The sequence below is a fragment of the Callorhinchus milii genome, unplaced genomic scaffold (assembly GCF_018977255.1).
Source record: "Callorhinchus milii isolate IMCB2004 unplaced genomic scaffold, IMCB_Cmil_1.0 Scaffold16, whole genome shotgun sequence".
NCBI classification, from domain to species: Eukaryota; Metazoa; Chordata; class Chondrichthyes; order Chimaeriformes; family Callorhinchidae; genus Callorhinchus; species Callorhinchus milii.
Genome location: NW_024704757.1, coordinates 3,561,637 through 3,576,825, shown reverse-complemented (window position 1 = coordinate 3,576,825; position 15,189 = coordinate 3,561,637). Strand labels below are relative to the sequence as shown.

Here is a 15,189-nt window from a genome sequence, read left to right as displayed (position 1 = left end):
TTACGGAAACATTTACCACGACCCAGATAGTTCACAGGAACAAATCCAGGCCACCTGGCCAGCTTAATTTGAGATGGTTTTCAAATTACAAGATGAATTCCCTCCCCCTTCAAAAAAAATCAAACCAATAACTTTCAAACTGCAGTTGATATTGCCAGCCTCGGTTTTATAAAGGTGGGGGATAATGGTATGTATACCTGCAGATATTGAAGGGCTGATAGTATTATATTAAAACAGTAGATTGTTCTGATCATATTCTCATTGATGGCTGCACTCCTTTTGGATGTCACATGGTGCCTAGTATTAATTGCATTGCTATGTTAGTGTTCAAAAGGAACATCAGCCCAACCCTCAGCAGCTGCTGTGTCTAGACATAGGTAACAGTGTGTAAATAAAATGACTTCACAATTCCATAGTGTGACTGTTCTTTCTTTGAAACATTAAGGAAGAGATATTATATCGAAACCAAAATTTCACAGCTCCGCAAACATTTTTAGGAACTGATTTAAACTCATTATGAAAATGGAGTCGGAATTTTTGTGGCTGTCGCGACGCAAACAAGCTAAGGAAACTGTGTTTTTAAAACTAATTTCCCCATTTTAAGATTCTGTTTCTCCATTGTTGGATTGCTACCTTTCCCAACACTCTGCAAATTCATCCAGTCCAACTGCAAAGTCTGAATGCTTTTAATGCCATTCTTTAAATGAGCTGCTCTGAGTGAATAAGATTGGATCATGTCACTCACCCACCCTCACTGTGTGGAAAAACTGTGGGTGTTATTCTCTCTACACTCATTTCCTATTTGTTGATAAATTTACTGCCAATGACCATGTTACTAATTAGTAATTGGCACAAAACTCATTGCTTTCTCATCATACCACATTCCACAGGTTTTTAAAAACTTAAGCTTGGCATCCTTCCACCAAATAGTTTCTCCCACTCTTTTCAAATATCGTTATAATTTGCACCAGACACTTTAGCCCTTCACCTAGATTGTTTGAAAAGAATGCACACCTCTCACTCTCAGCCCTGAAATAAACAACTGCATTAGCCTCCCAGCAAAGGCACAGCCACCATCAGCAGTCAGACATTGCAGGCTTGACAGCCCCATCAGAGAAACTCCGCGCACAGAAATTCACGCTTGTTTGGAATACATGAAAAATCATTCCATTTTCTAGATGTCAGATCTTCAGCAGTATTCAAGAGATGGACGTTGCACATTCCATTCCCACGGGAAATTTCCATACAGAGTATCTTGGTTCGATTTGTTTACTCAAGCAAGTCAATAGGTTGCTGTCGAAAAAAAGCAATCTAATAGTTAAGGAACATCCAACTGTACAGGCTGGAAATGCAAAAAAAAAGGCCCCTCTCCCCCCAAAAATGGCAGATATTTATGCCAGAATCGCATTGCCAATGGAAACCCATTACTTGAGAATTACAAATACTGCTGCAGAGTAAGTGAACCAGTTCTTTTCTGTACTTTGTTCAATCACAAGATAATCCAGTGGATGAGATCCTAGGAAAAAGAGAATGGAAATTACAGTGCAGTCTGAAGATGTCAAGATTTTTCAGCACCAGATTTCAACAAGGAGCTTTGAATTTACATTGCATTTATTTTAATTGGTTTCAAAAAATGGCAGCATACAATGAAAGGAACAGTTAAGAGCAGCAAAATATTTTGAACTCAACAACCCTCCTTCAGGGATGTTTAAAATAAACACTAAGAGTGTTTGCGTGTTTAAATCATTTCAGACTATTTTAAATATAATGAAATATAAATCTCCAGTGGTCTTGCAGCTGCAATGTTCCACAAAAAACGCCATTTTCAAAGTCTAGTTGTTAAATCATACAATAAAAATGTCATTACGTTGTTTCACATTGTATTAAAAAATAATGGGCAACATATGAACTAAATCAAATTAAATGTGGACTGGATTCCTGCAGGGCTCAGGCATAAAGCCAAGTTGCAGGAGTCAGAAAAAAAAGTATATAACGCCCATCATTCATTACTAATTTATTAACTAAGGAGCGGCCACTTTTCACATATTAAACATATCCAAAGCAAACTGCTTAGATTGCCTGTCACCACTGTAGCTTTGTATCTTGACGAGCACAACTATAGATACAGAACGGAAGTAACTCGACAATACCGCAGTGGGGATGTGTTCAGCGAAAATCTTTAGATGAGATAAATTAGAGAAACAGTTAGCATCTCTTGTTCCACTGTTGCCACAGTAACACACATCATCAGCCTAACTATTTCTTTTGGTCAGGAAATGTGGAAACTAACACGTTTCCATCAACTACTCAAACCAGAGGTCCACATACGCATGCCAGATGTGTGTCGAGATTTCCTTGTGTTTGGAATAGAATGCATCCTGCTTACCTAATTCCACAAAGCAATAAGTGCAAGTTGAGAGGCAAGGCTTGGGAAGCTCAGAGTGTGCCTTAGGTTACTGCTGGAGTTCACCCAGCTTAAACTGCATTATTTGCCATTTTACCATTAAGTCATGAGCCAGTGCTGCTGACATAGGAAGTCTTACAGTGCAAGTAGACTTAAGGGTGGGAAACTAAAAGTGAATGCAGTAATATCACTCAAGACTTACATTAAAACTGTGTTTCAATATACCTAATAAATAAAATATATTGGACACAATCAATAAGCTATTCCAGATCATTTCTCCGTAAATCTGTGGTACCAACACCACAAGCATTAATTTATAATCACTCAGCAAGAATAGTTATTCAGTCAGTTGTTACTCATGTCAAAAAGAACTCAATCCTCACAAAACAAATATATATTACAAACAGAGAAAGGAAAATATCCATGTAGAAGCATATATTGAACTCTCTGGTATGGATACTCAAAAATTGTGATGGTTTCCACACCTGGCTGACCAAAAAACAATGTTCAAAGCAGGTTTGTGTACTACAGAGTAGGATTTCAGTACAAATACATGTCCATAATTCTAACATACTCCAAATCTACTCCCTTGCTCTTCAGAAGTGATTCCAAGGTCATACATCAAAACTAGGAGCCACATTAAATGCGTGAGCTTTGCTTTTGCGATTTACAATGTAAAATAAACCCTTAGTTCAACCATGCTTCCAATCCCATCCCTTGTTCTTTGGGAGCATTTTAATAACGATAATCCACCTACTTACTCTAATTTCAAACAGGCATATCAAACATCCTTTATGGTTCAGGTTGATAGGAAGTAGGCAGGCAGGATGGTGTTTAATTTATGGAATGTTCTGTTGCAGATCCTCAACTTCAAGCCTCCAAGTGCTCTTGTGCAGGGCATCATCAGATAGATCGGTCACCTTCACTGCACGCAGTAATGGCTCTGGACTGCATGAAACGAGTATTCCCATCACCATTACATAGTTTCCTGAAACAATATCCATTATTGGTAGTTTCCCACACTGAGCATTCAAAGACTAATAAATTAAAATGGCCATTATAATGTGTGCTCAATGAGTAAGAAACAGTACACGTTCCAAAGCTATTTAGTTTCAGCCAGGCTCTGAGCTCTGTGGCATGTCCCAATACACATGCTGTAAAATTGAATGAGAAACAATCATTATAATAAAAAGTACTAATTCTCAATTCAATCCTCACAAAATAACGTATTTTTAACCATGCATGCTAATTTATTATATTAATTGTAGCTATCTTACCAGAGAAAAGAAACAAGCAATGGACATTCCAGGTTTATATTTCTTCCCCCATCCTCAAAAGATGCAATTTTAGGTCAGACTACCAACCTAAAATAGCTAAGATAACAGTTAAGAATTGATGGTCTTTGAATCTGTGCTGAAAATAAAGCTGACAATTTTTTTAACTAAGGATATATTAAAGTAAGATAATGTCATCACTCTTTCCAGAAGCACAGCTCTGAGAAAGTGAATGGCTTTCTTGTGACATACAACATACAAGACCATCAATCGATGATGGACATAATGAGAATTCCCTTGTGAGATTCCCAATGAGTGGCAGAGTTCAGCATTTATATCATAAATTGTTCACATGTATAACAAAATAACCCTTGTATTTGATATAGAGGCTTATTACATTAACAAGTCAAAGTATTTCAGTTTTCTGTAAAGTCTAGTGACTGTATTTTGTTGGTAAACAAAGTGACCAATTTAAGCACAGCAATGTCCACGAACATGTTGGCCAAGACTCCCCTTATCATTTGAAGCAAATAAAATGGAATTGAATGGTTCTACAGAGTAAATTGCTATTCTGTTCCCTCCAGAAAAGCAATAATTGCTATATCAAACCTTTTCTCCAGAAAAAATGGCAATAAAATCCATGGATCACAATTAAAACTAACAGAAATAACGCAGACAAGAGAACTTTTACAAACATCTACGGGAAAAGGAAGCTAAATATAGTCAAACCTATCTTCAACTACCCCTCAGGGGTCTGGGTCAAAGTGGCCTTTATATAAGGATGGCCTCTGAGAAAGGGTTTATTTCGACGCCATACCCAAAGCATTGGAACTCTCTCCACCAATCCCTCCACCTTGCCCCTTCCTTCCCCTTTTTTAAATCTTTTTTAAATCTTACTCTTCGACCATGTTTACAGTCCCCGGCTCCCCATGTGAAGGACACTATATAAATGCAAGTTGTTGGTGCGTTTTTTATCCCTATCCATACTGTTCCAGGGTGGGTGTTTACAGGGACTGGTTGCTGGATGGAGGTGTTACTTGAACAGGTCTGATTGTGCCTGAAATTGTTTTCCACTTGCCCAAATAACCCCAAAATATATAGTCAATTCACTTTTTAGTACATTCTGTGAAGCGCTTTGAGACGTTTTGAAGACGTAATAAGGTGCTATATCAAATGCAAGGATTATTATTTATTAATACCTGTAGTTAATGTCATCCCCACACTTATTATAAGAATAAGTTACAATTTATTGTACCTTTCACACAAAGAGGATTTCTCAAAGCACTTCACACAAAGGACTGGCAGCCTGAACTGAAGACGAAATAGGTCAAAAAAAAGGTTTTAATGCAGATGTTAAAGGTGGAGAGGGAGTGGGTAAGGCAGAGGGACTATGGGATGGACTTCCAGAGTATAGGAGCAGAATGTCTGAAGGCTCTCACCTAAAGTGGGGAGAAGGGAATGTGAAACGGGCTGGTATTTGCTGGTGGAGGGAGTGGCTAGGGTAGGAGGGTCACAGGAGATCAGAGGTAAGGTGGGGCAAGGCCATGAAGACATTTGAAAGCGATGACAAGAATGTCAAACTTCATCCACTGGGAGATGGGTGGCCATCACTCCCATCCTCATTCGGCTCCACTGCATCCTCATCTCCAGGAGGATGAAATTCATGATTCTTGAATTTGGTCGAGAAGAGGACATGAGCTACAGTTTGGGATGATCTCCCACAATGACTGTCACTACACTTCAGAGTAAATAGTTTTGAGACATCCTCATAATATGAAATGTTAGGGTTATTACTAGGGAGAAAGTGAAGTCAGGTTAGCAGGAGATAATTGAGCCTGGATAGTGAATATAGTAATACATAATAATAATAATCCTTGCATTTGACACAGCACCTTCTCACGTCTTCGAGACATCTCAAAGCACTTCACAGAATATACTGTACAGTGAATTCCCTGTATTTTTTGTGGGCAAAACGCAGCAGTCAATTGCACACTGCAGCGTCTCACAAACAGTCATGGATTGAAGTGACCAATTCATTATTTTTTTTAAAGCAATTATTATCCCCAGAAAAGCAATCAGCCAACTGGGTTCATACTTAATGCTAGGTAAACAGAGGGGGGTGGAGTAAGGAAACCTGCCCAACATTTCGCCCTGCCCGGGAAATGAACCCAGGTCTCTCGCTGGTGCGAGGCGAGTGCTCTAACCACTGAGCTACAAGATTCCACGGATTGGTGTCTTGGCACCCTGTGGGGGTGAGGAAGCAGTAGAGGCGGACTATGTTTCAGAGGTGAAGGAAAGCAGGGCGAATGAGAGCCTGGTTGTAAATTTTGAAAGATAATTGAGGGTCGAAGAAAACACTGAAGTCTGCACCAGCTCCGTGATGTGGTGTGAGCACCTGGGCAGATTGATGCAGTCAGTGCCTCGGGAGTTAATTCCACCGAGCTGGCCAACAGACCCTCAGTGTGGTACGGCAAGGTGAAAGGACAGGACAGGACGCAAAATACAGCAGATGCTGGAAATCTGAAACAAAAACAGAAGTCGCTGGGAACACTCAGCAGGGCAGGCAGCATCTATGGAGAAAGGAAAGTGAGTCAATGTTTTGGGTCCACGATCCTTTGGCAGAACTGGGGCACGTTGGGACAGGCTGGGGTGTGAAGCGATTTATAGGTGGGAGCAAAGACCGTGACACTGATTCTCTTTTGAGTCAGGGAAACAGTGGAGCCTGGCAACAACAACAACTTGGATTTATGTAGCACCCTTCATATGGGTAGCTTCTCGGAGTACTTGAATGCAAGGACTGGGGTGATAGGCATGTGGAGCTCGGTGCAGGTGAGGGTGCAGCTGGTTGAGTGTTGTATGAACTTGTGCTTGTAGATGGGGTAGAGACAGGCAATGTGACAAAGATGAAGAAAAGCAAGTGCGGATAAATATTAAATGCAGGAAGAAACCTCACAGAACCTACACAAACGTAATACAAATACAAAAGTCAATGGAAAAGAAAATGCATTTGATCAGACTTCAAATAAGTGCTCTGTACCTTTAAAACCCTTCCTAAAACGTACCTTTGCCTGTGCCTTTTGTCAACTTCCTCAACCACCCGTCCAACCCGCACCCCCCCACCCCGCTCAGTAATCCACATCAGGTGGATGTATAATAATAATAATAATAATAATAATCCTTGCATTTGATATAGCGCTTTTCACGTCGGGAGGACGTCCCAAAGCGCTTCACAGAACACACTGTAAAGTGAATTGACTGTATATTTGTGGGCGAACGCGGCAGCCAATTGCGCAATTGCATATTGCAAGACATTTGTTACATGTAACATGATACATAAATACAAGTTGCGGGTCTCTTCTGTTTAAAGAACTATGGGATGAAGTTCCAGAGTGCAGGAGCGGTGTATCTGTGCGCAGAAGGGAACGTGAAACGGGCTTCGTGTTTTGTAAAGCCCTTTGAGATGTCCATTCTGAAGGGGGTAGGTTCCTGGAAGAGTCGGGAAAACCAAGGGGAAGGTGGAGGGATTGTGGATGCGAGACTGGCAGTATTCCAGAATTGGAGAAGAGGCATCTCAGTCAAACCAGACAAACAATAACAATTAGAAATTGTTACGTAGAGAGAAGCGTTGGTAGGGATGGACCGGCGGCGGGTGATGGTAATAATAATCCTTGTATTTGATATTGCGCCTTATAACATCTTCCGAGAAGTCTCAAAGCGCTTCACAGAATATAATTTAAAGTGAATTGACTGTATATTATCAGGGGGAAGGTGGCCAAAGAGGTGGATTTAAACGTGAGCTGAGGGTCAACACAAAGTCAAGGATGTGCACCGGCTCCGCGACCAAAAGAGGACGACCTCCTAATAATAATAGTAAAAATGAATAATCTCAGGACGACAACCTTTTAATAATAATAATAGAGATTAATAATTCAGGGCAGGACAACCTTTTAATAATAATAGATAATAATAATTCAGGACAGGACAACCTTTTAATAATAATAATAGTAATAGAGATTAATAATTTAGAACAGGACAACCTTTTAATAATAGTAATAATAGATTAATAATTCAGGACAGGTCAATCTTTTAATAATAATAATAGATTAATAATTCAGGACAGGACAACCTTTTAATAATATTAGTAATAGAGATGAAAAATTCAGGGCAGGACAACCTTTTAATAATAATATTAGTAATAGAGATTAATAATTTAGAACAGGACAACCTTTTAATAGTAGTAATAATAGAGATTAATAATTCAGGGCAGGACAACCTTTTAATAATAATAATAGTAATAATAGATTAATAATTCAGGACAGGACAACCTTTTAATAATAATAATAGTAATATAGATTAATAATTCAGGACAGGACAACCTTTTAATAATAATAATAGTAATATAGATTAATAATTCAGGACAGGACAACCTTTTAATAATAATAATAATAATAGTAATAATAGATTAATAATTCAGGGCAGGACAACCTTTTAATAATAATAATAATAATAGTAATAATAGATTGATAATTCAGGACAGGACCAGCTGTTCACAGGCCTTGTTCACATGACCCATCGTGCCCGGGGCCGGTGAGGGGAGGGCTGCCGCCAGCCTCGGTACCTTTGCTGATGCAGGGCCTTCCCCTGGGCACGGCGCCGGCCCCGGTCACGGTGAACGTGCCCGTCTCATCCCGCAGCTGCACGGTGGTGTTGTCCTGGGCCCGGCTGTCCAGCACCCGGCCCTGCATCCACACCACGCTCACGTCCAGCGGCGCCCGGCCGCTGCCCTCCCGCTCCAGCAGCCACGCCTCCTGGCCCGAGGCCCGCACCTGCCGCGAGGCGCTGTGGCGGAGTTGACCGGACAGCACTTTGCACGGCGGTGACTGCAGCTTCCCACAGCCGCGGGGCTGCGGCTCCATCCGCGGCCGGAGCTGCCGCCCAGGGCCCCCGCGCGCCACAAACACCACCTCAGGCCCCACCGCCAACTGCTGCCCTCGCGCCCACCTGCCGCCTCCCCGCGCCGCGCCGCGCGCATCATCCTCCACCAATCACAGGGCCCTGAGCCTCTCCGCCAACCACACTGCCCTGAGCCTCTCCGCCAATCACAGGGCCCTGAGCCTCTCCGCCAATCACAGGGCCCTGAGCCTCTCCACCAATCACAGGGCCCTGAGCCTCTTCACCAATCACAGTGCCCTGAGCCTCTCCGCCAATCACACTGCCCTGAGCCTCTCCACCAATCACAGTGCCCTGAGCCTCTCCACCAACCACACTGCCCTGAGCCTCTCCGCCAATCACAGGGCCCTGAGCCTCTCCACCAACCACACTGCCCTGAGCCTCTCCGCCAATCACAGGGCCTTGAGCCTCTCCACCAATCACAGTGCCCTGAGCCTCTCCGCCAACCACACTGCCCGGAGCCTCTCCACCAATCACAATGCCCTGAGCCTCTCCACCAACCACAGGGCCCTGAGCCTCTCCGTCAATCACACTCCATCACCACTGGGTAGGGTACCAATGCAAAGGTTTGTTGTCAGCCACGGTTGGTGGTGCAAACCTTGACCCCTGTGGAGGCTTTGCCCCAAGAACTGTGCTGTGCTGCCATCAACAACAAACAACGAATTACATTTGGGAGGACGTCCCCAAGGAGCTGAACAGTCAGGGGTGTGGACCCAAGTACCTCAGAGTGCCGCGGACCCGTCGGGCTGAGGAAGCGGACTAGAGACCGCCATGCAGGATGGGTTTGACTCTAATGAGCACAAAACTAACTGAATTCCAAAGCAGTTTCTAGGACCTCCCTGCGAGCTTCCTGGTGAACAACACAGATCAGCATGAAATGAATGACATTGGCATCTCCACCATCTTCTTCATTGAGCGATGGTCCACCAGCTGGAGGTGTGGAGCTTGAGCAGCAGCTTCTTACTTCTCTGCAAGACAATCAAGGTGGCCTTCAAAAGGGAACTAGACAGATTCCTTAAAAAGAGTCAGCTTCAGGGATATGGGGAAAGGGCGGGTAAATGAGACTGAAAGGTTTGCTTTCGAGAGACCAGGCACAGACACAAGGGCTGAATGGCCTTCAGTGCCATAAATTTCTATGGTTCTAAGGTATGGGCTGAAGAAACCCTCTCTGCTGCACGCCCAAGAACTATACAAGAGAACATATATATGCCACAAGCTTAACATACATTAGGACTTTGTTGCCATTGAAGAGAGGTCAACAATAACTTCACGCAGGCCAGTGTCTCAGAAGACGGTGCCCAAGCTAATATTTGTGGCCACCACAACCCCCAGATACCAATCCAAATCAATTGGGAAGGATTCCCCTTGTACCTTCCAAAGCCCCCTCTCCAGCCATGCAGAACATTAATACCACGCTTGGGGTACCATCATCATGGTGCCCTGGTGTTCAAGATGGTGAGTGCAGCACACAAGATGTCCAGGTAAGTCCCCATCCACAGTACAAAATCGTCTCCAATGGGAACAGCAGAAAATCAACCCCTTAATTCATAAGAAGACAAGTTGACATTTAGTTATTATGGTTATCATGCACTACATGGGCTGATGAAGTGGGGTCTCCTTGGAGCTGAACTGGCTCTAAGGTGACATGCTTGGCAATGAAATTTCAGAATCAAGTCAACCCTCTGAGGCAGTGTCGGTAGTACAGTTCCCGAGCCAGGCGGGGTGACAGACCAGCCAGCCTGTCTCTTCAGCCAGACTTGAAGGGGCAGACCCTGGGCAATAGGGGCAGGGATTCTTCCCACTCAGCTCTCGCTAACCTAATGGTAGGGTAGTCTTAGCTGGACAAACAGCAGGCAGCATGCCAGACAGTACTCTCAATGGCAAGCCGAACGGTTTTAGTTGGTTATAATAATAATCCTTGTGCCTTATCACATCTTCAATACGTCTCCAGTGCCCACTCCACCCCTCTCCCCCCATGTGCGTGGGTTGACCATGCCCCCCTGACTCATCGCTCGCTCTCAGTCTTGGTGTGCACATCTGTCTGCTGCCCCCGACCCATACTACCATCCCCCAACATGTCCCCCTCCTTTCCCCTATCCTTCTGTCCCCTATCCTTCACTAATCCTGCTCGATCCTCCTCTCCTACTTCAACTCCGCCACTCACATCCATGGCCACCTGCTAGACCTGGTGATCACTCGGGGCCTTACCGTCTCTGATGTCACCATCACTGACAAAGACATTTCAGATCATTATTTCATCACCCTTAACTCCTTCATCCCCCTCCCTGCCACCCTATCGTCTGAATACCGTATGAATCTCCTATAGTCCCTGGAGAAAAATTGTCCTCCACGCCCTCTCCACTGCCCTAGGGACATCTGAACTTCTACCCCTCTGGCCCTCCTCCTGCAATGACCTACCCTCCTCACCCTTCTAAATAACTTCCTCTCAGCTATCCTCGATACTCTTGCCCCCATCATCTCCCGCACCGCCTCCTACTCGCACAAATCCCACTGGTACACCAGCCACCTTCGCTCCCTCAAATCTCAGGTGCACTCCACCGAATGCACCTGGCACAAATCCAAATTAACGGATGACTGTCAGATCTGGCAGGACTGCAACAAGACCTACCGCTCTGGCCTCGCCTCAGCTAAGTCATCATTTTATTCCAAAATCATCTTGGAAGCTAAGGACAACCCCAGACTCCTCCCTTCTGCCATAAACCAACTCCTCCATGCACTCTCCCATGCCTTTGCCATCCTCTCCTCCACACCAAATACGAGGAGATGATGGATTTTCTCGAGTCCAAAGTCGAAGGGATCTGCTCTGCCGCCTCTAGCTCCTCTACCGTCCCCCCCGTCCCAACCCCCTTCCAACCCCCCCCCATCCCTCCCTCCACACTTTTGACTCTGCCTTCCCCTCTTCGCTCACCTCCATCATTTCCCATATGAAACCCACCACCTGCTCCCTTGATTCCATCTCTATCCCTCTCCTCACTGCTCCACCTCCTTGCCCCTCTACTAACAGACCTTGTTAACCTCTCCAAACCCACTGGCACCGTACCGATCCCTTAAAGACAACTGTCATTGCCGCTAACCTCAAAAAACCTTCCTTTGACCCATCTCTGCTCTCCAACTACTGCCCCATTTCAAACCTTCCTATTCTATCAAAGGTCATGAAACAAGTCGTCACCTCCCAGCTTCGCTCTTTCCTCTCCTAGCATTCCCTCCATGAACCCCTCCAATCTGGGTTTCGTGCTGCTCACAGCACAGAGGCAGCCCTGGTCAAAGTGAGAAATGACACTCTGTCCACCTGCAATCAGGGCTCTCTCTTTCTCCTCGTTCTTCTCGACCACTCTATTCTTCGCCACCGCTTCTCCTCTCACCTCTAACTCAATGGTTTTGTCCTTGCCTGGTTCCAATCCTACCTTTCCCACCGTCTGCACTTTGTGGCCACTAACGGCTTGCTAGCCCCTGCACTGTCACTTGTGGCGTCCTCAGGGCTCTGTCCTTGATCCCCTCCTCTTCAATCTATACATGCTCACGCTCTGTGATGTCAACCGCAGGCATGGGGTCAATTTTCACATGTATTCGGATGCTGCCCAACTCTATCTCGCTGCCTCCACCCTCGACTCCAGGACCATTGATAGCCTGGTCAATTGTCTGTCTGACATAAAATCTCAGACAAGAGCCAACTTCCTCCAGCTCAATGTTGGCAAGACAGACGCCCTCCTGCTTGGCTCCGGCAGCGCCTCCTCACTTCAACCGCTGACATTATCACTATTCATGGCTGCACTCGTCACCTCACCGAGCCAATCCGAAACCTCGGTGTCCTATTCGACCCTCAGCTATCCTTCAATCACCTCATTCGTGCCCTGACCCATTCCGCCTTTCCACACCTCCGCAACATTGCCCGTCTCCACCACTGCCTCTCACCGCAGGCCTCCGAGACCCTGATCCACGCTTTCATTACATCCCAGCTTGACTATGCCAACTGCCTGCTCACTTGACTTCTCAACTCTTCTCTCCACAAACTGCAGATTATTCAGAACTCTGCAGCTTGCGTCCTCTCTCGCACCAGGCTTCAGGAACCTATCATCCCCTTTCTGGCCCAGCTTCACTGGCTCCCCATTCCTCAGAGAATCAAGTATAAAACCCTCGTTCTTACCTTCAAGGTCCTCCACGGTCGTGTCCCCCCTACCTCTCTGACCTCATAACCCTATCTCAGACTGTCTGCTCCCTCCGCTCGGCAGACACTGACCTGCTTCAGGTCCCCTGCACTTCCCTCACCACCAGTGGTGGGCAGGCATTCTCTGCCCCCACACTTTGAAACTCTATCCCACAATCCCTACGACTCAACCCCTCTCTCGCCTACTTCAAGTCCCGCCTGAAGACCTTCCTCTTCGACCGTGCCTTCGGTCATCCTCACAACCCACCACCCCCATGCCCTCCTACCCTTCGGACCCCCAACTCCCAGCTCGCGTCCAAAAGCCGTGATTATCCAGTGCCCAGGGATGGCTTTCCACATGAAGGGCGCTATACAAGTGTAATTTATTGTTGTCTCAAAGAGCTTCATGCCATATACTGTAAAGTGTGGGTTGTGGGCGAATTCGGCAGCCATTTGCGCACAGCAGTGTCCCACAAACAGTCGTGGATTGAGTGACCAAATTCTTCTTCTTAGTACTATTATTTTGAATGCTTATTCCCAGAAAAGCGATCTGTCAATCGACTAACATCCGAGTTCCTACTCTTTGCTAGGTGAACAGAGACGTGTGGAGTAAGAAAACTTGCCCAACGTTTCACCCTGTCCGGGAATCAAACTCAGGCCCTTTCACTTGCAAGGAGAGAGCTCTAACCACTAAGCTACCGGACTCCACAATTAAACTCCAGCAGTTACCCCCAACAACTGCTCTGGGGTCTCCAACCTTTGGCTCTTACCAACTTGTGCGTAGCTATTCTCTGAAATTAAGGAATGCCATGCCAGACAAAAGAAAAAAATCCCCATGTAGGTCGCAAATATATGTGGAAATCTGTCTAGTTTGCATACTCTTAACTAAGGGTTAATGGGTTAATGGGTTTCGTCATGCATCAGACACCTGGCTGACCAAACAAAATGTTTCCAGTCCTTGGAAAGAGGCAGTTCTCAATCTTGTTCTAAGAACTGAAGTGGGATAAGTGAGTAATGTGAGGAACTTGCAAATACAAGATGAATGGGCCACAGATTATAATAATAATAATCCTTGCATTTGATATAGCGCTTTTCATGCCTTCTAGACACATCAAAGTGCTTCACAAAATACACTGTAAAGTGAATTGACTGTAATATCTGTGGGTGAAACCGGCAGCCAATTGCACACAGCAGTGTCCCACAAACAGTTGCGGATTCAGTGACCAAATCCCTTATTGTTTTTTTTTGAAGAATTATTATCCCCGGAAAAGCGATCAGCTAATTGACTAACAACCGGGTTCCTACTGACTGTAGGTAAACAGAGGCATGTGAAATAAAGAATCTTGCCAACATTTCGCCCTGCTGGGAATCGAACCCAGGTCGCTCGCTTCTGAGGCGAGTGCTCTAACCACTGAGCTACAGGACCCCGAGAATGGCCACATGCATGGATATCAGGTGAGAACAGGGGTCAGCTCAGCTGTGATACCCTCAAAAACAGCTGTGAAAGGAATGACCAATTTTATTCAGGGGATTTTGGGAGATTACACATATTCTCTACACAAGGTGAAGCTAAAACTAACGTTCTTTAGATTCGCAGAAAAAATGAAAATAGTTCTTAAAAGGGGGCTGTAGAGTGAATCAAATGTAATGCAAAGGAAAATCAACAGGAGTATAGAGATTATAGAAGAGAAGCAAAAAGAGAAATTAGAAAGGGAATATGAGAAAAGATTGGCAGGCAGCATAAAGAAAAAGTACTGAAGGTTTTTTTTACACATATAAAAAGCAAAAGAATAGTTAAAGGCAAAGGTTGACCCAACAAGAAAGGAAAAGGGAAATCTTCTCATGGAAAAGGTTGGTCTGGTACTTTCCTACAGAATGGAGATTTCACCTCAAGTTTTACAGAAGAGGATGATCATGAGAAACTGAGTATACAGGAAAAGGGCTTGCAGCAATTAGAAGGGAGACCTATAGAATAGGAAGTGAGACGCAAACAATTAATGGAACCCAAAGTGGACGAGTTACCATGGCAGAATCTGCGAATACTGGGAACTCAGCGTAGAAACAGGCGATGCTCTGACACTGATCTTTCAAACATCCTTGGTTACGAGAGTTGTGTCAGAGACTGGAGGGTTGCTAATGTAACCCCGCTATTCAAAAAGAGATTGTGTGATCTGCCAACTAACTATAGACCAACAGCCATTGTGGGCAACATTTAGAGACCACAGTACAGGAAATTATTAATAATTACCTCGAAAGACGTGGGTTGATTTAAGGCAGTCAGCGTGGGTTTGTGAAAGGCAGGTCTTCCTTGATAAAACTAATAGTTTTTTTTAATGAAATAACCCCAAAATAGATAAAAGCAAGGCTGAGGATGTGGTGTGTTGGATTTTCAGAGG

General features: G+C 44.7%; 1 protein-coding gene and 1 non-coding gene across 2 annotated transcripts; both read right to left on the bottom strand.

The window, feature by feature from the left end:
- Nucleotides 1-1,593: 1,593 nt before the first annotated feature.
- rmi2 (RecQ mediated genome instability 2) lies at nucleotides 1,594-8,673 on the bottom strand. The gene is made up of 2 exons (XM_007904881.2): nucleotides 8,297-8,673; nucleotides 1,594-3,392 (listed from the first exon to the last, which is right to left on the bottom strand). Exons 1-2 carry the CDS (start codon nucleotides 8,592-8,594, stop codon nucleotides 3,244-3,246), a joined length of 447 nt encoding a protein of 148 aa, XP_007903072.1. The 5' UTR covers nucleotides 8,595-8,673; the 3' UTR covers nucleotides 1,594-3,243.
- Nucleotides 8,674-14,147: 5,474 nt separating this feature from the next.
- trnal-cag lies at nucleotides 14,148-14,219 on the bottom strand. Its single transcript has one exon. It is a non-coding gene; the product is annotated as a tRNA-Leu (tRNA).
- Between the last annotated feature and the right edge of the window lie 970 nt (nucleotides 14,220-15,189).

Excerpts from the sequence above, each read along its gene's own strand:
- rmi2 (XM_007904881.2), bottom strand. The coding sequence starts at position 8,594 with ATGGAGCCGCAGCCCCGCGGCTGTGGGAAGCTGCAGTCACCGCCGTGC. Across the intron at positions 3,393-8,296 it reads AAGGCCCTGCATCAGCAAAG|GAAACTATGTAATGGTGATG; the intron begins GTACCGAGGCTG and ends ATATTGTTTCAG.